The sequence below is a fragment of the Phocoena phocoena genome, chromosome 11 (genome assembly GCF_963924675.1).
Source record: "Phocoena phocoena chromosome 11, mPhoPho1.1, whole genome shotgun sequence".
Lineage (NCBI taxonomy): Eukaryota > Metazoa > Chordata > Mammalia > Artiodactyla > Phocoenidae > Phocoena > Phocoena phocoena.
Window position 1 is genome coordinate 99,623,330 of NC_089229.1, and position 24,809 is coordinate 99,648,138.

Here is a 24,809-nt window from a genome sequence, read left to right on the forward strand (position 1 = left end):
GTTCGTTCCCTGGTCGGGGAACTAAGATCCCACATGCCCAGAAGTGTGGCAAAAAAAATAAATAAATAAACAAAAAATAAAACATCACATTCTGATGCTGTCAGAAGCACATCTGATGCTGGTGGGGAGGGACCTGTCTGTACGTCCTGTACTTTTTTTCTGTTCCTGACCCCTCATTTTGAGTTTTTGTGTATTTGACAGGTGGGAAAGGACAGCATGAACTTTACCCCGACGCAAAAGGACAGCATGAACTTTACCCCGACGCAATCTCCTGTCTGCAGAAAGTAAGACATTTGCTTATTTTTGAGCTGTTGAAATAAAGAATCCAGACTTCTGTCACCTTAGTACACATTGGCTTAGGAACTAGAAGAGTTTTGGATTTGGACTATATTAGACCTCATTTCTCTAATTATGTGGAATTTAGATTAAAAACTAGGACATAGTAAATGTTAACACAAGAATGCAGGCATTTTATGTGGGCAGTAAATGTTAACACAAGAATACAGGCATTTTATGTGGGCCTCATACGGTGCCAGTGGACCCTTGGATTACAGGGGAAACAACCAATAGACAAACACAGGGGACTTTGGACTCTGCCTCTGTGTCAACCTGCATGATGCCTCATCTCCATCCTCATTGCCACACTCTCGTTTGCAGAATCTCAGAAATACCTCTTAGTTTATCTATTAACCTATATCCCAGAGTTATAAGGCAACACCTTTTCAAAACATGAAACTAAGTACAGTAATATTTCTGTTGTGAGCTTTTGATGATTGAGAAAATATTTGTTCTTCATGCTACCTGAAAGTGGATTTTAATGTCTTTCCTGTGCGTGCTCACTTATTGAAAGCGCTGCCCGTAACCTTCACTAGCTACAACTCTGGCTTCTGGTGTAAACTTTCTCTACTCTGTGGTCTATTTTGTTGTTGTATAATAAATTGCAGGCAGTTAGCCAAAGTGGATTAATTCTCACATGAGGATTTCTCCACTTATGTATCATTTGTTTTCTAACTTTCATTGTTTTCAGCTTACGTCTCTTGTTTGCTAAAAGCAAACAAACAAAAAATCCCTCTGGTCCAGCCTTTGATTAGCCTTTGATCTTGGCTGGTCTTGGTCCATGTAATTCAAGTCTTTGATGCTAGAGACTAGGGTCTGATTGGTCGTGTGGTTACTGACTAGCCTGTATTTTCTAATCCTGAATCTTTATCATGCCCTTCCTTAAAAGTTTTCCCACTTATATAACTACCCCTAAAAATAAACTGTTTCATTATGCATGTTCTAATCGTAAATGACAATATCGTCTGTATATGCATCTACATACATTTTTGCATTTAATGTTTGGATAATTCATTCATATTCATACGTGTATCTGTAATTCATAGTTTCTATAACTTTGAGAATATTCCACTGTATGAATCATACCATAGTTTATCCACTATCCTATCAGACAGACATTGGGAGCTTTACTGTTTTTGTTGTCACGAATAATGTTATTATGAACATTTTTGTATGTGTTACCTCATATGTCTGTGCAGACAAAAGAAATTGCAATTTTACTAGATTGTGCCAATTTACTGTCTGTAGTTTCACCAAATTACACTCCATCAACAGCACATAAGTTCCTATTGCTGTATGTCTTAGAGTATCAAATCTTTGACTGTCACTATCTGGTCTTACTTAGTTGATATTCCTTTTTTTTTTTTTTAATGATTTTTTTTACTCTCTAACTTGTATTTTGAATCCAGCCTTAAACCTTTAATACCTGGAAAGCAGTTCATAAGATTATTCACAAACCTGTAACATCAAACTTTCAAGGTTTGTGAGCACCTTAATTATAAGCACTTTAAGGACATAAACCTGATTTTTAATTTAAGAAATTGTAACATCTCATAAATGTCCAGACAGTTTATGAACGTGTCCTTCCTAATCTCACACAGGCTGACGGCTCTCCGCAAGCAGGAGGCTGCCGGTGGCTTCAGTGGCCCCACCATTTGGAAGGGGGTGTCTTTCTCCGATTCTGTGCAGTCAACTCCCTTGCCTTCAGTGGAAGATCGTCTGGCCGTCCTCTGCCCTTCTCAGGAGCTTCTGGAATATTACCAGAAGATGATGTCTGAGTGTGAGGCAGAAAACGAGGGCCTGTTGAAGAAGCTGGAGCTGTACAGAGAGGCCTGCGAAGGGCAGGTGAGGAGGAGCCGGTGCACCCTCGTGCACTCTGCGTGAGCCTGTCCCTTGCTGAGAAGGCCTTCGAGTGCCAGCTGGTGTCACAGTACACGTGTCAGCATCCTCTTTTTTTTTTTTAATTAATTTATTTATTTTTGGTTGCGTTGGGTCTTCGTTGCAGCGCGTGGGCTTCTCATTGCGGTGGCTTCTCTTGTTGCGGAGCACAGGCTCTAGGCTCACGGGCTTCAGTAGTTGTGGCGCGTGGGCTCAATAGTTGTGGCTCGCGGGCTCTAGAGCGCAGACTTAGTAGTTGTGGCGCACAGGCTTAGTTGCTCCGCGGCATGTGGGATCTTCCCGGACCAGGGCTCAAACCCATGTCCCCTGCATTGGCAGGCGGATTCTTATCCACTGCGCCACCAGGGAAGTCCTTAACATCCTCTTTTGATCCCCTCCACCCCAGCTGAGCTGCCCACCGTCTGGGTGCCCCGTTGGATCACGATGCCCTAAAGTGCTCCATCTCTAAAGTCTTCACTCTTTGTCTCAGCCTCTTGTGCACCTCTGGTTCTCTCTCCCTCACACCTGACTTCGCTTCGGTGTCGCCTCCACAGCTCCTGGCTTCTCAGTGTGCTCAGGGCAGCAGGGCAGCTTCTGGCCACCGTGTCCCGCTTCTAACCCGAAGCCCATGGGCTTCTCTCCAGTAGTCTAGTCGCTGTACTCCCTGCACACGGCCCTGCTCATCTGCGCCCCTTGCCCAGCAGAAGCCCTCCCTGTGGCTTAACCCCATCCTCGACCACCTGTGTCCTGGAGCAGGGCTTCTCAGCCTTGGCCTTACCCATGTGAGGGCTGATGATTCTTTGTTGTGAGGACCGTCCTGTGTATGCGGGACGTGTAGCAGCATCCCGGGCCTCTACTCGCTGGATACCGGTAGCCCACCCCACCCCCAAGTTGTGACAGTCCAACATGCCCCCAGATGTCGTCAGATTTCTCCTGGTGGCATAGGCAAAACCACCCCAGTTGAGAACCACTGTCCTAGGAAGGTCACAGGTCATTACAGGATAAATTCACGGTAAACAAATCATGTGTATCCTCAGTCACCACGCGGCAGTTTTCTTACCCATCAGTGGTCGGCGCCCCGTCCCTGCACGCCTGTGCCCTGCCTTCACTGCTCCGCTCCTGCCCGCAGGCTCCCTCTCTCCTCAGGCAGCCTTGCTTCCCAGTTCACAGAGGGAACACCAGCTTCCTGCCCATCCACACACGGTCACCTGCGTCCGTATCCATCTCCTCCTCCTTACTGATCCAGGGACCAGAGTGAGCTGAACGATCCAGCACTTTCTCTACTCCCCACCCCCCTTTCCTTCCTGAGAAACCCTGCTTTGCTACCTCGCCTCTTTGTGTTCTGTTTGTTTTTTAATTTATTTTTTGGCCATGCTGCACAGCTTTCAGGATCTCAGTTTCCCGACCAGGGATTGAACCCGGGCTGTGGCAATGAAAGCCCCAAATCTTAACTATTAGGCCATCAGGGAACTCCCCTTTGTGTTCTGTTTTTAACCTCTTGCCTGACGTTGGCTTTTCCTCCTCAGTATATGGACAGATTCAAGTCTTTCCCAACAAAAGAGAAAGGCACCCCTCTAGCTGCACCCCCAGCTACTCAGCGGGGAGGCGCCTTCTTTCCCAGCGACTCTTCCGGAATAGTTTGACTTCCTCACCCACTCGGCGACTCCTTGACTGTGGTTGGGTCCTGTCCTCGCTGCTCCACCTGTGGACTCCAGGACCTGTTGCCAAAATTGCCTCATCTCTCTGTGCCCTTTGCAGTGTTTGTCACTGTCGACGTCTCCTTTCCCAAAACTGCTCCCGTCTTGATTCCGGTGTCACTTTTCTTTCCCAGTGTCTGTCCCCCTCTCTGACCGGTTCTCAGTGTCTGTTAACAGCTCTCCTTCCTTAGTCTTCCCAAGTTCTTCCCGCTTCCACCGTAAATGGTCTCGTTTTATCCATGCATTGCAGTGCTGCCTATGGGGCTGTGACATCCAGGTAACTAGTGCTGACTCGTTCTCCTCCTGAGCTCCAGGGTGGTGTGTCTGTATCTGAACGAACCTCCTTTTCCTCTCCCCGCCCATGCATGCGCATAGACCACTGCCATTTCCCTCCATTCACCCCTGTCTCTTAACTTTTCTTTATTCTGTGGCTTCGTGACTGGCGTCATTGCCTGCAGTTCTGCCCAGCCCTCCATTCAGTCATTCGCTAAGACCCATTGATTCTGCGTCCTGAATGTCGCTCAGTCCCTTCCAGCCACGTCATCACTACTGCTGCCGCACTATTCAAACTCCAGTTTCATCTCACCTGAGCATCTTCCACGGTCCCAGCCTCCAGCGCCACACCGCCCCGGCCGCCTCTCACTTTCCACTCCAGTGATGCTGAGGTCCTCGTGGTCGGCCAAGCATTTCCGGCTCTTTGCTGGTTCGTGCTGGTTTACCACGCTCTTTCCCGAGAGCACTGCCCTCTGCTTGTCTCTAACGGCCTTCCTTTCAGGCTTTAGCTTTCTGGTGGTGGACTCTGACTTCCCCAACAGGCTCCAGAGATTCTTCTCCTGCCGTACCTTCCCCCTCTACCATTTTACCGTGCGTGCTTCTCCATTAAATAATTCTTGCATTTTAATTGTTGGCATGTCTGTCCCCCCACACAATTCCTCAGCTCTGTAGGCAAGAATCATACCTATTCATCTTTGTTTTCCAGAATTTCATAACAATGCTTCTTACACAGAAAGCATTAAAAGTGTGACTAGAACAGGTGGATCATGTGGCGTCCTGGGTTCTCTTGTCTGTAAAAGGAACCGTGAGAGCTCTGATGTTGAATGCAAACGTCGTGCTCACTTTGTAGTTTTAAACTTGTCTGTACACAGCCTGTTGTTGTCATTTGGATCCTGTATTGTTGAAACCATCCACTTTGTGATATTTCTACATGAACTGACTGCTGCATCCAACGAGAGATACTCCTATGAAGCCCAGTGTGTTTTCAACTAACTTTCTCCCCAGCATAAACTTGAATGGGATTTGCAGCAGAGGGAGGAAGAGATTGCTGAGCTGCAGAAAGCTCTAAGCGACGTGCAGGTCTGCCTCTTCCAGGAGCGGGAGCATGTCTTACGCCTCTACTCAGAAAATGACCGACTGCGAATCAGGTACCAAGTGAGAGAAGGGAAATGTCGGGGGTATATTTCTAAATCAAGCTCAACAAGACACATTTCTCTGTGGTCCTTCTCTTAGGTTGCATTCCCAGGGGACAGGCTCTGAGATGGAGATTTGCCTGCACGATGGTTAGCAGGGAGGCTCTTAGGAAGAACAGCTATGAGCGGATTGGGGTTGAGGGAGAATCTGAACTGTGATAGAGTCCACCGAGGTAACAGAGGCCTTAGCCAACCCCACAGGGGGTGGTCAGTCATTGCATGCAGGCTGCCACCAGGGAGATAAGCTCGGGAGAGGCAGCCCCCTTCAGTCAAGGGCAGCTCCCGGGTTATGGGCATCTTGGTCCTGAGGGCGGCATCTGAGCAGTGTCCCATGGCATCCACTACAGTGCACTTTTTTTTTATTGTGGTAAAATATACTTAACCTAAGATGTACCATTTTAATCATTTTTAAGTGTAGAGTTCAATATCAGTAAGTACATTCACGTCACCATGCAGCCATACCACCATCCACCTCCAGAACCTTTTCATCATCCCAAACACTAAACCCTAACTCCCCATTTTCCCTTCCCCAGCTGCTAGGAACCACTCTTCTATTTTCTGTCTCTATGTATTTGACTATTCTAGGCCTCATATAAGTGGAATCATATGGTATTTGTCCTTTTGTGTCTGACTTATTTCACTTAGCATAATCTTTTCAAGGTTCATCCACATTGTACAACATATGTGTCAGAATTTCATTCCTTTTTAAGGCCAAATGATATTCCATTGTATGTATACACCACATTTTGTTTATCCATTCACGTGTTGATGGACATTTGAGTTGTTTGAACCTTCTAGCTGTTGTGAATAACACTGCTCTGGAGATGGGTGTACAAATACCCGTTCAAGTTCCTGCTTTCAGTTCTTTTGTGTATCTATCCAGAAGTGGAATTGTTGGATCAAATGCTAATTCTGTGTTTAATTATTTGTTTTGAAGAACCAGCATACTGTTTTCCACAGTGGCTGAACCATTTTACATTCCCACCAGCAGTGCACAAGGGTTCCAATTTCTTCTAAAGCACGCCAGCACTTGTTTTCCATTTTTTTAAAAAATTAATTAATTTATTTATTTTTGGCTGTGTTGGGTCTTCGTTGCTGCGCGCGGGCTTTCTCTAGTTGTGGTGAGCGGGGGCTACTCTTTGCTGCGGTGCGCAGGCTTCTCATTGCGGTGGCTTCTCTTGTTGCGGAGCATGGGCTCTAGGCGCGTGAACTTCAGTAGTTGTGGCTTGCAGGCTCTAGAGCACAGGCTCAATAGTTGTGGTGCACAGACTTAGTTGCTCTGTGGCATGTGGGAATCTTCCCGGACCAGGGCTTGAACCCGCGTCCCCTGCATCGGCAGGCAGATTCTTAACCACTGCGCCACTAGGGAAGTCCCTGTTTTCCATTTTTTAATAATAAGCCATCCTTATGGATGTCAAGTAGTATCTCATTGTTATTTTGATTTGCATTGCCCTAATGATTACTGATGATGAGCATTTTTTCCATTGCTTATTGGTCATTTGTATATTTTCTTTAGAGAAATGTCTATTTCAGTCCTTTGCCCATTTTTGAATCGAGTTGCTTTTTGCTGTTGTTTAGTCTTAGGAGTTCTCTATATATTCTGGATATTAATCCCTCATCAGATAAGTGATTTGCAAGTGTTCTCTCCCATTCTGAGAGTTGCCATTTTACGCTTTTGATAGTGTTCTTTGATGCACTAAAGTTTTTAATTTTCATAAGGTCCAATTTGTATATTTTTCCTTTTATTGCTTCTGCTTTTGGTGTCAAATCCAAGAAATCATTGCCAAATCCAATATCACTATGTTTTTTTCTAAGAGTTTTATAGTTTTCTTTTTTTTATTAATTAATTTATTTATTTTTGGCTGTGTTGGGTCTTCGTTGCTGCGCGCGGGCTTTCTCAAGTTGAGGCAAGCGGGGGCTGCTCTTCATTGTGGCACACGGGCTTCTCACTGTGGTGGCTTCTCTTGTTGCAGAGCACTGGCTCCAGGCGCGTGGGCTTCAGTAGTTGTGGCACATGGGCTCAGTAGTTGTGTCTCACTGGCTCTAGAGCACAGGCTCAGTAGTTGTGGCACACGGGCTTAGCTGCTCTGTGGTGTGTGGGATCTTCCCGGACCAGGACTCAAACCCATGTCCCCTGCAATGGCAGGTGGATTCTTAACCACTGCGCCACCAGGGAAGCCCAGAGTTTTATAGTTTTCGATCTTACATTTAGATTTTGATCCATTTTGAGTTAATTTTTGTATATGTATTAGGTAAGGGTCCAACTTCATTCTTTTGCACGTGGATACCTAGTTTTCCCAGGACCGTTTGTTGAAAAGACTTTTTCCCCATTGAAAGTTGAAAATCATTTGACCATCTAGGCAGGACTTATTTATGGTCTCTCTATTGTATTTTGTTGGTCTATTTGTCCGTCATTATGCCAGTACTGCACTGTTTTGTGTGTGTATATGTGTGTGTGTTGTTTTGTTTTGGCCGCATTGCATGGCATGCACGATCTTAGTTCCCTGACCAGGGATCGAACCCGTGCCCCCTGCAGTGGAAGTGCAGAGTAGTAACTGCTGGATTGCCAGGGAATTCCCTTTGTTGTTGTTTGGAGTACCACACTGTTTTGATTACTGTAGTTTTGTACTAAAGTTTTGAAATCAAGCAGTGTGAGCCCTCCAACTTTGTTCTTTTTCAAGATTATTTTGACTATTTGGAGTCCCCTGAGGTTCCATATGAATTTTAGGGTAGATTTTTCTATTTCTGTAAAAAATGTTGGGATTTTTATAGGAATTGCACTGAATCTATAGATTGCTCTGAGTAATATTGACATCTTAATGTTGCATCTTCCAGACCATGGACACAGAATGTCTTCCCACTTGTTTATTCTTTCATTTCTTTCAGCAGTATTTTCAGTGTGTAAGTCTTTCCCTTCCTTGGTTAATTCCTACATGTTTTATTCTTTTTGATGCTATTGTATATCAAATTCTTTTCTTACTTTCCTTTTCGGATTGTTGACAGTGTATAGAAATGCATGTTGAATTTGTGTTATGCTCCTTTGCTGAATTCACTTACTAGTTCCAAGAGTTTTTTGCGGAACCCTTACGGTTTTCTATGTATAAAATCGTGTCACCTGTGAACAAAGGTAATTTTATTTCTTGCTCTCCAACTTGGGTGTCTTTTCTTTTTCTTCTCTACTTGCCCTGGCTAGGACTTCCAATACTTTGTTAAATAGAAGTTGTAAAATGGGTATCCTTGTCTTGTTCTTGGTCTTAGAAGAGAATTTTCAGTCTTTCACCATTGAGTATGATGGTAGCTGTGGGTTTTTCATATGTGGCTTTTATTGTGCAGAGGTTGTTTCCTTCCATCCCTAATTTGTTGAATTTTTTGTCACAAAAGGGTGTTGAATGTTGTCAGATGCGTTTTCTGTATCAGGTGATGATCGTATGTTTTCTTCCTTCATTCTGTTAATGTGCTGTATTACTTTGATGGATTTTCATATGTTGAACCATGCTTGCTTGCATTCATTCCAGGAATGAATTCCACTTACTCATGATGTATAATCCTTTTAATATGCTGCTGAATACCAGTTTGCTAATAGTTTGTTGAGGATTTTTATATCAATGTTCATAAGGGATATTGGTCTGTAGTAGTTCTGTAATGTTTGTCTGGCTCTGGCATCAGGGCACTGCTGGCTTCATAGGAAGTGTCGCCTTTTCTTCAGTTTTTGGAAAAGTTTGAGAATGATTGGTGTTAGTCCTTCTTTAAATGTTTAGTTGAATTCACCACTGAAGCCGTCGGGTCGAGGGTTTTTCTTTGTTGCGAGGTTTTTGATTTACTGATTTAATCTCCTTAATAGTTTCAGCCTTGACCTCATGCAGAGCTTCCCTGGGCCATACTGAAAGCTCACCTTCCACGTCACCTGATTTATGGGTCAGAGTAATGTTCCAAAGTATGGAAAAGTTGTCTCCAGAAGCTGAGGAGCTCTTCCTGCATTATGCTTCCTTCTTGGTGGTGGTTGGTGTGAGGTGCAGGGATTTGTCCCTGCCAGTATCCTGGCAAGCCTAGATCACACTCCTAGAACTTCACTGGTGTGCTTCGTAGGGTTTACCTCTGACCCTTTAGAGCCCATGTAAGGTTCTAACACACTCGCCACTTCTTGTCTATCCAGTCTGATTTAATAGGATATCTCAGTAGCGAACTGATATGATGCGTGGAATGGCCAGATCCAGGTCCTTTTGGACAAATTTGATAGAGAGCAGAAGAGTTAACGAGGTCCTAGGGAAGCCTGTAAAAGTATACTGTTGTTCCCCTCACATGAATGAGAACTGCTCTGGTCCTGTTACGAGTGGGAAGGAATACATTTGCTTAATCAGTAGCCACACGCTGTGTACCTAAAACCAAGTTAATTTGCTCTAGCAAAACTACTGCTACATCTGGCACAGTCACCGGAATTGGACCTACTTGGTAGTAGCCCACTGTTACTGTGTGGTCTTGCATGAGTCATACTTGTGAATTGATGGGGATTTGATGGGGACCTCCACCCCTGCATCCTTTAGGTCTTTATTTGCCATCGTGGCTGGGGTGGGGTGGGGCAGTTTCAGAGGCTGCCACTTGCTTTAGCACAGAAACCAAGAAAGCAATTTGGAGGCTTTGCCAGCTACCAGTTATGTCTGTTCCAATTATACATTTGGAGATGGGGGAAATGACCACTGACTGGGTCTGGATCCAGTGGACCCACTTTGAGCTTGAGCTGGACCTGGACCAAAATTCCATTTATTGCATGGTTCCCAAATGCCCTAGATAATGCTCACGTCACCAGGTGTCAGCTGAGACTCTGTATCCAGCAATCCTTGAAATGTCTGGGTATTTCCTTTCCCACAGTGTACAATTACTTGAATAAATGGCTTAAGCCCTTGGAGGTAATGAGGGAATCATTACAATGTACACTTGCTGTGGTATCACCAGGTCTTACTTCCTGGGAGATACAGCTTCTCCTTTAGGTAACAGTCTCTGGGTCTTAAAACTAGCAGAGGTATGGAAAATGGGTCAGAGATTGTGAGTTTGTATAGCATATACAGCCCCCAGCTCTGCCCCATTTTTTTTTCTCTCTCTTGGCTGTGCCGCGCAGCATGTGGGATCTTAGGTCCCCAACCAGGGATGGAACCCATGCCCCCTGCAGTGGAAGTGCGGTGTCCTGACCACTGGACGGCCAGGGAAGTCCCCCCCGCCATCTTAATTTTATTTAATTGCTTAAGCTATACCCTGTTGATCACTCATCCGTCTTGCTCCTAAGAACACTGTGTTCTGTAACACATCGTATCACAGGCTCTGAAATACCATTTTAAAATTTGCTTCCTTGGTCCATTTCTGGTATCAACTGTCTTTGGTTGGGTTCCCTGGAAAACAAACTCTGCGGTGGAGATTTGCTTGCAGGAGGTGTGTTGGCGAGCGCTCTCAGGAATAAACCACCTGTGAGGGAGTAAGGGAAGTCTGAGTGGGCAGAAGTTGAACTGCGATTCAGTTACAGCAGGCCTCAGTCACTGCCATGGGATTGACATATATACACTAATAGGTATAAAATAGATAACTAATAAGAACCTGCTGTATAAAAAATAAAATAAGATTCAAAAAAAGTTAGAGGTCAGGTCTAGATAAATCCTATTTAATTTAATTTAGTTAATTAACCTTTTGGAGCCTGTTGCAGATGCTGACTCCTCTCTGTTGACCTTTCCTTTTTTTAATTTATTTTTGGCTGCTTTGGGCCTTCGTTGCTGCGTGTGGGCTTTTCTCTAGTTGCGGCGAGTGGGGACTACTCTTCGTTGCGGTGCGCGGGCTTCTCATTGCGGTGGCTTCTCTTGTTGCGGAGAACGGGCTCTAGGCTCGCGAGCTCAGTAGTTTTGACTTGCAAGCTCTAGAGCGCAGGCTCAGTAGTTGTGGCGCACGGGCTTAGTTGCTCTGCGGCATGTGGGATCTTCCCAGACCAGGGCTTGAACCTGTATCCCCTGCATTGGCAGGCAGATTCTTAATCACTGCGCCACCAGGGAAGCCCTGACTTTTTTTTAATTGATGTATAGTTCATTGACAATGTTTCAGGTGTACAGAAAAGTGGTTCAGTTATACATATGTATATCTATATGTATGTATGTATACATATACATCTATTTTTCAGATTCTTATAAAGTTATTAAAGAATACTGAGTAGAGTTCCCTGTGCTATACGGTAGGTCCTTGTTGGATATCTATTTTATATATAGTGGTGTGTATCTGTTAATCCCAAACTCCTAATTTATCCCTCCACTGCTTCCCCTTTGGTAACTGTAAGTCTGTTTTCTATGTCTATGAGTCTATTTCTGTTTTGTAAAGCGTAAGTTTGTTTTCTATGTCTATGAGTCTATTTCTGTTTTGTAAATAAGTTCATTTGTATAATTTTTTTAGATTCCACATATAAGTGGTATCATATGATATTTGTCTTTCTCTGTCTGACTCACTTCACTTAGTATGATAATCTCTAGGTCCATCCATGTTGCTGCAAATGGCATTATTTCATTATTTTTATGGCTGAGTAATATTCCTTGTGTGTGTGTGTGTGTGTGTGTGTGTGTGTACCACAGCTTTATCCATTCCTCTGTTGATGGACACTTAGGTTGCTTCCACATCTTGGCTATTATATTCAATAAATAGTGCTGCTGTGAACACTGGGGTGCATGTATCTTTTCAAATTAGATAGTTTTCATCTTTTCCAGATATATGCCCAGGAGTGGGATTGCTGGATCATATGGTAACTCTATTTTTAGTTTTTTAAGGAACCTCCATACTGATCTCCATAGTGGCTGCACCAATTTACATTCCCACCAACAGTGTAGGAGGGTTAATCCTATTTAATTTTAACTTGAGGTTATCATTGCTTTAAAAATAAATGAGGGACTTCCCTGGCAGTCCAGTGGTTAAGACTCCGTGCTTCCATTGCAGAGAGCATGGGTTTGATCTCTGGTCAGAGGACTAAAGATCCTGCATGCCAAGTGGCATCACCAAAAAAAAAAAAAAAAGAAAAAAAGTCAGAAGGGAGAGCCTTTAAACAAAAATTTACTTACTCTGGACACTGTTTGCTTATTCTCTATGAGAATTGCAGGGAGCTAGAAGACAAGAAAAAGATTCAGAATCTCTTGGCTCTTGTGGGAACAGACACTGGAGAAGTGACCTATTTTTATAAGGAGCCTCCCAACAAGGTAAGTAATCCTTTGTATAGCAGGGTGGGCATGGCTTTTACAAAATACAAGCTGGGGTCCATAATCAGAATAATTTTGGTACTTGTTAAAGAAGCTAGAAGGAGAATTAGCTATGGTAGTCTCACATTTACCTAAGTTTTCAAAGCATTTTCTCTAATTACAAAGAGCTTTGTGAGTTTTTTTTCTTTTTTTTCAAAAACCTTGGAAGTAACATTGTTTACCCCGTTTCACCATTTGGAAACCTAAAGCTCAGAGGAGATGTTTTGGATGAGATTAGAGAGAACAGCAGGAGCAGACTTAGTGTGGGAACAAGTTTCAGTACTAGTTTCTTTTTAAATCTTTGTTTATACTGATGACAAAATTCATGCATGGTCTTTGTTAAAATAACACACATATTTCAGGAATCTAATATAAAAGTGGCAGTCTCCCATAATTCTGTACCCCAGAGATAAAGCTCTTTTTCCATTCATATAGAAATATTTGTGTATTTGAGATTTCCATTTTTTCACTTCTGTAAGCAGTTCTTCAATGAGCAGTTTTTATACATATCTATATATTCATACTTCTGTGTTTCTGTTACTTTCCTAAAGGACCTTGTCAAAGGCTGCTTTTTTTTTTTTTGGCCAGTATTACCAAATAACCCTGAAGTTTTATTTTTTCATTTATAGTACCAACACTGGTTTTATCCAATTTATATTCAAAACACTGGGTTTTATCCAATTTGTTACTTTGTCCACTTTGGTCTCTCATATGCATGACATCCTCATATGATTGTATCAAGTTTGACCAATTTAATTTGCGAATAATGTTTAATCTGCAGAACTAAAGCTAAAAAGTGAAACATTGCATTTATAAGAAGGCTATTTCTGTACCTTTTTTTTTTTCTCTTTTTTTTTTGATTCTTCAGGTCAGCATTTTCCAAAAGACTATCCAAGCTGTAGAAGTAAGTGAACAGAATGAATCTTCAGCTTTCAGAGCAGGTACCAACCACATTATTAGAAATTCTTATTGATGCAGAATTAAAAAGCACAGCACAAATAATTAGAAACCTTTTCATACCGTACAGTGATAATGAATGTTTGTAATGATGCCTCTGGAGTCTAAGGTCTTATTGAGCTGCCTTTTTTTTTAAACCTTTCCGTGACGTTTTAATGAAGTAGAATAAAAAATATATAATTAACATGCTTATGGTGGTAAGTCATAAAACAGATTTGGACAACTTCTGGAATCACAGACTATTAATTAGCCTCTCTAAGCCTCAGTCTCCTTATCCTTCTCTCTCTTTTTTTAATGGAAATCCCAATTTTATTTCTTCTTTTTTTTTAGTTGAGATATAATTGACATATAACATTAGTTTCTAGTGTACAACATAGTAATTTGATATTTGTATATATTACAAAATGTTCACCACAGCAAGTCTAGCTAACATGCATCACTACGCATGTGGTTACAAGTTGTTTTTTTGTGTGTGATGGGAGGTTTTAAGATCTACTCTCTTACAAAGAAAATGAAAGCTTTAATTTGAAAATGTATGTGCATCCCAGTGTTCACAGCAGTATTATTTATAATGGCCAAGATATGGAAGAAACCCAAGTGTTCATCAATAGATGAATGGATAAAGAAGATGTGGTGTGTATATATATACACAATGGAATACTACTCAGCCATAAAAAGGAATGAAGTGTTGGCCATTTTCAGCAACATGGATGGATTTAGAGGGCATTATGCTAAGTGAAATAAGTCAGACAGAGAAAGACAAATATCATATGTTATTACTTACATGTGGAAGCTAAAAAATAAAGCAAACTAGTGAGAATAACAAAACAGAAACTGACTCACAGATACAGAGAACAAACTAGTGGTTACCAGTCGGGAGAGGGAAGGGAGGAGAGGTGAAATAGGGGTAGGGGATTAACAGGTACCAACCACTATGTATAAAATAAATAAGCTACAAGGCTATATTGTACAGCACAGGGAATATAGCCAATACTTCATAATAACTATAAATGGAGTATGATCTGTAAAAAATTTGAATCATTGTGTTGTACACCTGAAACTAATGTTGTAAATTAACTATACCTCAATTTAAAAAAAGAAAAAAATAAATAAGCTTCTTTTTTTTAAACTGTTTATTTATTTATTTTGGCTGTGCCGGATCTTAGTTGCAGCACGCAGGATCTTCGCTGTGGCATGTTTAGTTGCGGTATGCAGGATCTTTAGTTGTGGCATGCAGGCTTCTTAGTTGTGGCATGCACTTGTGATCTAGTTCCCTGACCAGGGATTGAACCCGGTCCCCCTGCATTGGGAGCGCAGAGTCTTACCCACTGGACTACCAGGGAAGTCCCTAAATAAGCTTCTTGAATTATCTAAAGAATTAAATTATGTTTAGTGCAATTTTAGTGTTGCTTATTTTTAAAATCATCTTGTCCATTGAAAATTGGGTTACACATTATAACTAAAATGTTTGGACTTAGTATTTTTATTCATTACCCTTTCTAATTAAATAAGATTTTACAAAGAAAATAGACAACTCCAAAGAAAATTGAGTAGTGTATTCTTCAGAAAGATGAATATTACTATCCAGATGATATCCTAGCAGAGTTCCCTTAAGAGATTCCTCTTTGAACAGTTTAGCACTATAGTTATTGTACATTGTCTTTTTTCTTCCTTTCCTTCCCTTACAGATAAAGGAAACCAAACTCCTCTGCAAAGGTAATGCTGATGCTTGAATAGCAGAAAGAAAAGCTAAGTAAAGGTCTCCCCTCACTTTTATGTTCTATTTTAGATTCTAAAGGCAGCAGGAGAAAACCAGCAGTGAGATGGAAGGAGGAGAGTGCCCAGCTGCACCAGAGGGACGTGGAGACCCTCATCCTGCAGGTACAGACCACAACCGTTTCTGTCCACCAGCCTGGCTCGGGCGCCACACATGCCGAGTGCCTCCTTGCCCACATGGTCCATCCAGACGCCATGTGATTGGAAGGCTGAGGTTCCTAATTTCCCAGGGTTCTGTGTTACAACCGTTACCCTGTATTCCACCATTCTAGCAGTGCTTTTCTGAACCTGCAGTTCATTCAGCTCGTAGGCCGAGCCCTCCCACAAAGCCATCACAGTCAGAACTCCCTCTGGAGCTGGCCCCGAGACACACAGAGCTGCAGTTGTCTGTCCCGATACACTGACCTTCGGGGATGAGTCCATTTGTCTGGTGCGTGTGTTCTAAAGTCTAGGAAAGTAGCAAGTCATCCTCTAACCACCTGGTCTCTCTGTGTCACTTGCAACCATGATTTTTCATTTAGTTGCACTCAAGTTCCTGTCCTTATCAGGGGGCGTATTAACTTAAGTGACTGTTTCTACCTTTGGCCAGTAGCTCCATTTGGGGTTGTGACGGCCAGCCTCAGAGAAGGAAATTACATTATACACATTCTGCTCTACTTTTTAAATTTAACAATGAAGAAATGAGTCATTCTCTCTCTGTGCAACTAGGAAGTCTTAAAAGGGAGGCGGTCCTAAAAGTCCAGAAAGGGAGATGGTGAGAAGATGAGAGTCCCAGGTAGGGGAGACTGGCTTTTCCAGCTTTCCTGGTGTGATTTTTGCTCGGTGTGGACGGAGTCTGTTCTTGTGTCGCCTAAGCCCACTTGTAAGACAGTGAAGAGGAGTCCAGCTGAGATTTTTCTCCTGTTTGTTGTGCTGCTGTGCTTTTGTTCGTGGGGTTTTTGTTTTTAAATTTTTCTGGAGAAAGGCTCACTTAGAGGTGAGAAGTGAGTGGGGGAGGGCGGGAGTGGACACCTCGCCCCTTTGGCCCGTCCAGGTGGAAGCGCTGCAGGCCCAGCTGGAGGAGCGGAGCAGGCTCTCGCAGGAGCAGGTGGCGGGGCTCGTGGAGGAGAGGCGGATCCGCATGGAGGAAGCACAGGCTCATCAGCGGAGGGATCGGGAGAGAGTCGCAGAGCTCACCAGAAGGTGAGTGTTCAGGAGGGCGCGCCAGTGGGCTTAAGGTGTTTGCCGCTGGGTTAGAAGGTGGCAGTCCTGTCCATTCGCAGCACAGGGTCCCGGCGCTGAGGACGTGTCTTGTCAAACGCCCGCCTCTCTCCAGGCTCCTGGGTGCGCTGATGCTTCTCCTGAAGGGCTGGGGGGATTCCACACACTCCCTTCAACCCATTTGCGGGTTGTAGCTTGATCTTATTGTCAAGAAATGTCCTTTTCTCCACTGATGTGTTACCTGACTCAGTATAACATACCTGCACAAGAAAATGGAAACCATCTGAACCCCCTGTTCTGCCCCAGACCTGCCTGCCTGTCCCCCCGCTTTCTGCAGTCTGCTTTCGTTCCCCCATTTTACTAAGTGTGCCCTCTCTGACGTCATCACTGATTTCTTAATTTCTGCGACCAGTTACCTCTGCACAGTCCCAGCTGTAATGAGTGTCTTTCTATGTGTCTGGCCCCTCTGATCACCCCCTCTTTGAAATTAGTCTCCCTTGGCTCCTGCAGCACCTGTCTTTCCCTCCTGTCTAACCCTCCTCAGCCTCCTGTCCCTTCCAGTGGCCAGAGCTGGGCCATAAAGGCATCTTCAGGCGAACATGTTTGAACACCTCAAATTTATTGTGATCGAAACTCAACTTTCTCTTTCCCAACGAGCACCCCTCCCCCACCTCACACCTGCTACTTCATTCTTTTCCCATTTCTTTTTTTTGTGTGTAATTCATTTTATTTTATTTATTTTATTTTTGGCTGCGTTGGATCTTCATTGCTGCACGCGGGCTTTCTCTAGTTGTGGCGAGCGGGGGCTACTCTTCGTTGCAGTGTGCGGGCTTCTCATTGCGGTGGCTTCTCTCGTTGCGGAGCACGGGCTTCAGTAGTTGTGGCACATGGGCTCAGTAGTTGTGGCTCACGGGCTTAGTTGCTCCGCGGCATGTGGGATCTTCCCGGGCCAGGGGTGGAACCCATGTCCCTTGCATTGGCAGGTGGATTCTTAACCACTGCACCAGCAGGGAAGCCCCCCGTTTAGTTTAATGCTGTCACATCCACCTAGTTTACCAAGCTTGGAGCCTCAGGACGATCTCGACTCCTGGCTCTCCTGTTCCCTAATTCCAGACCCTGTCAGGTGTGAGCCTGAGAAATCTGTCCAGTCCATTCTCTGCCCTGTTTGTCTTACCACCTTGGCCCAGGCTGTGTTCTTGTTTAAATTGTTGCAGTAACTAACTGTGCTTCCTGGCACTGGTCCCCTTGTGCTCTGCAGGCTTCCTCACTGCGTGTATCTTCTGATGGAGTCCTGTTGCCTCAGCCCTTAGGAGCCTCATCCCTCAGTCTCTGCTCCTCTGTGGCTGTAGTTCACCTCATTCTTCAGTCAGACTAGTAACACCGTTGTTCACAGAGCACTTGCGGTGTAGCAGGCCCCTCACTATGCAGTGGCACCCCTTCTCTGACACCTTTCCCGAGCAGAGGTACACGTCTCCGCCCCCATTTCCCGTGATGACCAGCATGACTGCGCGGTAGGCCTTTTCACCTTCTGTTGTAGCTGTGTCTTTGTTCCCAGGGTCTGACTGTAGCCTCTGCCCTGCCCCGTGTGCACAACAAGTAATCCTTGAAGACTTGCTGATTTAGCTCACCTTCTCTTTTCTGCATTAAACGTCCTACATTTGAAAATAGTTTTTCACGTTGCATTCTTCGTCCTGTTGTGTTTTTTATTTGTCTTCTCAGACTTTTTTTGGTGTCTCTTCCTCCATTTTAAAGTGTGGTCACTAGAATTGGAGGTGATACTCAAGTTGAGCTGTCGGATCAGTGCAGGTAGAAGATGCCTCCCAGCCCTCGGCAGGCTCTGCTTCTTTTAGCACAGTGTCACGTTTGCATCTGGCTGGTACTTCTCCGTTTTTATTCTTGGTGTTTTGTGCTTAAGCATAGCAGCTCCACTCTTTGTTGGGTTTTAATGGTTTTTAAGGGAACAATATTTTTAAATTGTCACGGTAAATTGTAATTTTGTATCTGTCTTCCAGATTATTAATAACCATCCTAGTTTAGCGCCATCTGCGTATCTGAGCACACAATCAGCTCCTTCCATTAGCTCATCATCCTGAGAGTATTGAATGGCATGAAATCCAAGGCTATTAATGGCTGCCCTTTAGGTGTCACTTTCAAACCATTTGTACGCTAACAAGATCATGCTTTCCCAGTTTGTAACTGAGACCATAACATAAGATAGAATAAAATAACTTGTTGAAAGCAAGAGCAGTCCTTGTGATGACTGACTCAATTTCTCCCTCTTTCTACACGTGTGCACGCCCCTAAATAAGGATATGTGTGTATTTTCTGTACATAATATATACATTCCTCTGGCGACAGTTACCTTTCTGGCATTATGTTATCATTTTCCCCTTATCTCTGTACTGTGTTACTCATGAAAAGAACTACGTGGATCTGACATTTGTTCAGTGGAAAACTGCAGTGGTTGCCTCACGGTATTTAATACCTTTTGCAAGCAGTTTGATCATTTGATACAGTATTTTTCTAGCTGTTGATGTTAAACTAATGAGTTCTAACTCTTAGGGATATTCTTTTTTGAAGATGGAAACATCATTTGCCTTTTCCTAAATCTCAGTCAGCAGGAATCTGTATTTAGTATCTGTGTGTATCCCGTAGTTGGTACTGTTCTAGTGGTATGGGGGCAAAAATAAATGATGAATAAGGTTAAGCGAGTGTCAAATTACAGCGCAGGGACGTAGATTTAAAGCGATGGGGAATTTCAGAGAATGAAGAGACTGCGTGGGCTGAAGTTGTTGAGGCGCCGCCACGGAGAAAGTTGATTTCGAAAAGAGGCCAGGATTTGTTGCTGGGCAGCTTGCACGTGGAGCACAGCACAGAAAAAAGCAAAGCTGTTTTGACATTTTAGAACTCGTGTTAGCCTTCATTCAGAACACCATGGTTTAGTTCTTTATTGTAAAGTCTGATGCCTGGGAAAAGTCCATACTTAGGCTGTGTGTAAATATTTCTATAGTCCTTCCAATCATATAACCTGACATCAGCCCTCGGGAGAATATCTGTAATGACCAGTGTGTGAACCAGTGTCGATGCTTATACTTTGTCCAATAACATATATAAGATTGCCAGTGAACAGATGAAGCGTGTTTTTAAAACTGCTAATAATATTTTACAGAATTTACATATTGTACCATCTTTAAAGGACCTGTGTCTTTGCTTTGTTTGGAATAACTGTGTCACATGTGCTATGGAAGCATCTTCATGTCCACATTTGTACATTCTTTCCTAGTCTCCATCACACCAAGGAACTGCTCTATGAGAGCACCAAAGACTTTTTGCAACTCAAATTTGAAAACCAAAATAAGGAGAAGTCCTGGATGCTTGAAAAGGATCATTTGATGTCAAAGATTAAGCAATACAGGGTGCAGTGTAAGAAGAAAGAAGATAAAATTGGAAAAGTTTGGCCAGTTCATGAGAGTCATTACAGCCAAAATGGATACATTAAGGTAGTTTCCTCTATCTTTTACAGAATTTTTTTTTTCTGGAATTGTTAAAAGAACTCAGAGAATTTCAAAGAACCTAATAATTGTCAAATAAGATCCATTTAGTCCGGGAAGCTGTTGTAGCAGCAACCTCAAGAAGTAGGTTTCAAAGAGTAGCTCATCATTACAGTGTTTGCAGATCCAGAAAATTAAAGTATGGCTTGCTCGATAAATTCATTCAACAATTACCTGTCGCAGTCCTACGCTGAGCTAGGTTCTGGGGCAGTAAACAAGCTGTTACATTCTCATGGGTGAGAAACAACAGCAACATTAACAAATAACCAGGAAAACGATGGGTTATAAAAAAGTGGCTGGGAGTTCCCTGGTGGCCAGTGGTTAGGATTCTGGGCTCTCACTGCCATGGGCCCGGTTCAGTCCCTGCTTGGGGAACTGAGATCACACAAGCCACGTAGCGCGGCCAAAAAAACCCCCAAAAAATTTAAATTAAAAAAAAAATTAAGAAGTGGTACTAAGGAATAAAAGGGTTGTATGAAGATTATATATTGTCGTTGGAGGTGTACTTTCGTAGAGAAGCACGGGGACACCGTCTTAAGTCTGGTGTTTTTGCTGAGATCTGAAAAACGGGACTGAGCTTGCCAAACAGACCTCGGGGAAGAGCATGAGGCCGAGGGGAGAGCCGGTGTGAGGGAGGAGGTCATCGTGGGCCTGGAGGAATGAGCTCGGAGGTTGGGGGGGCGGCCCTCACGTGGGGCCTTCCTGGTCCTGCTGAGAAGACGCAGCGCTCAGCTTTTCTATGTCTTTGAAGGATTGTGTGTAAGGAAGTGACTTCTGATTTGGGTGTTTTCAAGATCATTCTGGCTGCTCAATGGAACATGTGTATTTTAAGTGTTGTTGATGTTTCTTCCTTTTTAAAGAAGAACTTCAGAAACATGTCCCAAGACGTATGTTGTAATGTCCTACTTGGTACAGTTCTGAACTCCATTATCTGACTCTTCCCAGAACCAAAAATATTTTTTTTATTTTAAAGAATTTCTACTGTGTACACTTTAGGAAAAAAGCTAAGAGATTCCTCTAGAAATAGGTTTTCAAACATTCTCCAGAGTTCCTTGCTGGAGTCTTGTTGCTTAACTCATTTTGTACTTCTAGAAATCCTTTCTTTCCTTTCTTTACCTAAGTGCTATATGAGTAGTCTGAATTCCAGAACAGAGTATTAATTTCTTTTCCTTTTGACCTACAGTCCCTGAAGGAAAAGATAGTACAAGAGAAAAAGCTGTCCAGCATGTACCAAGAGCAGTGCATTTCCCTAGAAGAAGAACTTGCCCAAATTCGTGAGGAGGAGGGAGTGAGGAGAGAGATCTTTAAGGTGTGAAGTTCTCTGCACTCGCGACGGGGTGGGCAGTGCAGCTGGCGCGGGGATGCTCCCTCAGCTCCACAAATGCCCTCCTGTGTCCCTGTGTTTAGGATCGCACCAACAAGATGGGGAGGCGTCTACAGGTCATGACGAAACGCTACGAGGCCTTGGAGAAACGACGTGTCTTGGAAGTAGAAGGCTTTAAGACAGATATTAAGGCTCTCAAGCAAAAACTGAAAGACTTGGAGCAGATGCTCTATAAGGTAATTGATCCTGAATTACCAAGAGGGAGAAAAGAGGTGCAGGTGAGCCGACGGGCACGAGGGCCCCTCAGAGGAAAGCTGGGCCGCATCCCCACCCTTTCACTCTCACAAAAATCAGTTTAAGCAGTGCATGCCGGAGGGAGGACAGAATAGACTGAAGTAATTGAATGACGGCGTCATCATACTCCCACCTAAGCTAGACTCAGCAGAAATGTTCATCCCGCCCAATTCAGGAAGTAGATTAAAAGAACCGTGTCTCCGGGGAATTCCCTAGCGGTCCAGTGATTTGTACTCGGCGCTTTCACTGCCAGGGCCGGGGTTCAGTACCTGGTCGGGGAACTAAGATCCACAAGCTGCACGGCGTGGCCGAAAGGAAACAAAGAACTGTCTTTTACAAATGGGGAAAGTGAGTAGCTGAGTTAAAAAGCAATTTTTCCTGTCAGACCTGGCTTTGTGTAGAATCCGAGTTGCCCTCAGTGCCTCCTTAGAGAGGTTTAACCGGTCACCCACACACCCTGAACGATCACTGTGTGACAAGCAGGTTAATGACAGAAAAGAAGAGATGCTTGCTTTCATTGTTTGGCAAATTTACTAACAATGTTTGTATCGGTCTCTTCTTTTTACTCACTGTTAATTGCTGATTGACCTCTATCTCAAGGCTCCTTTACTATTGTGTGGGAAAGCAAAGCGTCTCATGCCTTTTGTGCCTTAATTCTACTCCATATTTTCCTTCTTTTAGCTAGTCACTAAACTAAGGATCGAAGCTATCCTATGTACTAAAAGACTCATAAAAAGGAGCCAACAGAGCCTGGTCTTTATGACTGGTTTCTCTCTGGCATCTGCCGTAATCATTTCTTCTTCTTTTCAAATCTCTAGGCAACACTCAACACCCGGGCAACCCAGGATCTTGCCATCCTGTGTGAGGTTCGTGACAGCAACAGACGGGCACATAAAATACAAGGAGAACTGAAGAACCTCAAGTCCAAAGTATTCAGCCTGGAGAACGAACTTAGACTCTGTTGATGTTTACTTCTTAGTACTGGCACACGTCTGGAGTAGGTCTGCTTCCTGAAATGCGAGGACAAGGTCACCTCCCAGAAACCGTAGGTACAGAGTTGTCTAGAGTAGTGGTATCCATTATTACGAAGGCAAGGTAAAGATCAGCTTCTTTTGCATCCTAAGCTTTATGATTTTTGCTGTCCTGTTAACCTTTTCTGTGTTTTTTTTGGGGGGGGGCTGGGGCTGGGGGTGTGATTTGCTCTGGATTATAATCTGAATTATTTACAGACTTTCCCACATTATTTCTCCCATTTATAATGACAGGGTTTTTTTTGTTTTTGTTTTTTTTAAGAAGACAATGACAAAAAGGAAAGCATTTTTGCTGTGAGCTTGGCTGAGTGTTAGTGGGAGGAACGCCTACCCCAGGAGACAAAGACTCTGGTCTCAGTTTGCCTTTCTCCTGGGCAGAGGGCAAAGGCTGCAAATCACAGCCTGTCAGACGCGAGTCGGCCGCAGTTCTGTCAGCCCTGAGCTGTAGGGCCTGAGTTCCTTTCTGGACACCCCATCTCGGGAAGTTTCACCAGAGGGCACCAGAGGCCCTACGCTTAAGCAAAATGTTTGTCTAGGAAAGGAAAGGTGCCACTTTGGTAAGCGTGAGTGAAACTTCAGTGATCCTTGTATGAAAATTTCAGTGTTTTACCAGTACTATGGTTGTTTTTTTTTTTTCGTTACATGGGCCTCTCACTGTTGTGGCCTCTCCCGTTGCGGAGCACAGGCTCCGGACGCGCAGGCTCAGCGGCCATGGCTCACGGGCCTAGCCGCTGCATGGCATGTGGGATCTTCCCGGTCCGGGGCACGAACCCGCGTCCCCTGCATCGGCAGGCGGACTCTCGACCACTGCGCCACCAGGGAAGCCCCAGTACTATGGTTTTTTAAAAATAATGTACATATTTTAATATAACTATTTTTCAATAAAATATATAATTGAAAATATTCTATTTGAGTTTTCTATAATCGCTTGTTAAAACCACTTTTATACTTTATTGATGACTCAGTTTACTTACCTAGTCCATGGTTTCTACAGTGCTGTACAAGTATTAAAGTTCTCCTAAATGCATCCCTTGAAATCATCTCGTTTTGGAGGTAGCAAAGAGAGTATAAGATGACGACACTAAAACCGTATCCATTTTTTCCATCTCTGTCCTTTTCCTAGGCAAATAGCTGTGCACTTGGGGCAAAGTCGCTGTGAATGTACCTGGACAGCCTCTGGGAATTCAGTTGGTATTGGCTTAGTATAGCATCATTCTGTTACCCCCGACAAAGGAAAGAACTCAGGGTTTCATATTTGTGTTAAGGAACAGTGGTGATTAAACAGTAGGAGATACTGCTTTTTTTTTTCCCCCAAAGCCTATGATAGCAGATCAAGTGCCTTTCGCTAATAAACAGACAGATTCCCAGAGGGACCAGTCCTGGGCTTCAGAGGGATGTACGTCAGTGGGCGGTGCTTCCTTTTGTCCTAATAACACTTGAGGTCTTAGCTATCCATCACTGTTGCTGTTTGATGCTGGGCAAAACAAAAAGGCTTATCAAATCACAGGATTTCAGAATAAGAAGGAATCTTAGAGATTTTATTTCATATGTGACTTAGGCCTCCCCGCACTGGGTTCAGCAGTGAGTTAATAACGTTTCTAGCACCCTGGCCTCAATTCCAGCGACATTCGTCGGTCTTCATATTAACCACACACCAGTGTAGCCGCTCTCTAAACCTCATTGTCAGTTAAAGCTACTCCGTCACCAAGAGGCAGTAAGGAGCAGTGGGAAGAGCACAGGCTTTGGAGACTCACAGATGTAGGTTCCGTCATGCCTCTCACTAGAATTCCAGGCTCTAGTCTCTACCTAAACAATGGAGATCAAGCTACCTGCTTAAGCAGGGTGATTGTGAGGATTAAGAAAGAGAAAATCTAGTAGCGGGAGTATGTAAAGAATTCTTACAACTCAGCGGTAAGAAACAACACAGAAAGTGGCCCAGGGATCCAAATAGGCATTTCTCCAAGAAAATATACAAATGGACAACAAGCCCATGAAAAGATGCTCAACATTAGTTACTAAAGAAGTGGAATCAACAATGAGACGCCACTT

General features: G+C 43.7%; 1 protein-coding gene across 1 annotated transcript; it reads left to right on the forward strand.

The window, feature by feature from the left end:
• The first annotated feature begins 246 nt into the window (after window positions 1-246).
• CCDC77 (coiled-coil domain containing 77) lies at window positions 247-22,694 on the forward strand. Its single transcript, XM_065887679.1, has 11 exons — window positions 247-284; window positions 1,938-2,181; window positions 5,190-5,332; window positions 12,492-12,588; window positions 13,496-13,568; window positions 15,374-15,465; window positions 16,394-16,542; window positions 19,844-20,060; window positions 21,295-21,420; window positions 21,519-21,671; window positions 22,548-22,694. Exons 1-11 carry the CDS (start codon window positions 247-249, stop codon window positions 22,692-22,694), a joined length of 1,479 nt encoding a protein of 492 aa, XP_065743751.1.
• The last annotated feature ends 2,115 nt before the right edge of the window (window positions 22,695-24,809 follow it).

Excerpts from the sequence above, each read along its gene's own strand:
- CCDC77 (XM_065887679.1), top strand. The coding sequence starts at position 247 with ATGAACTTTACCCCGACGCAATCTCCTGTCTGCAGAAA. Across the intron at positions 5,333-12,491 it reads AATGACCGACTGCGAATCAG|GGAGCTAGAAGACAAGAAAA; the intron begins GTACCAAGTGAG and ends TGAGAATTGCAG. Across the intron at positions 21,672-22,547 it reads TGGAGCAGATGCTCTATAAG|GCAACACTCAACACCCGGGC; the intron begins GTAATTGATCCT and ends TCAAATCTCTAG.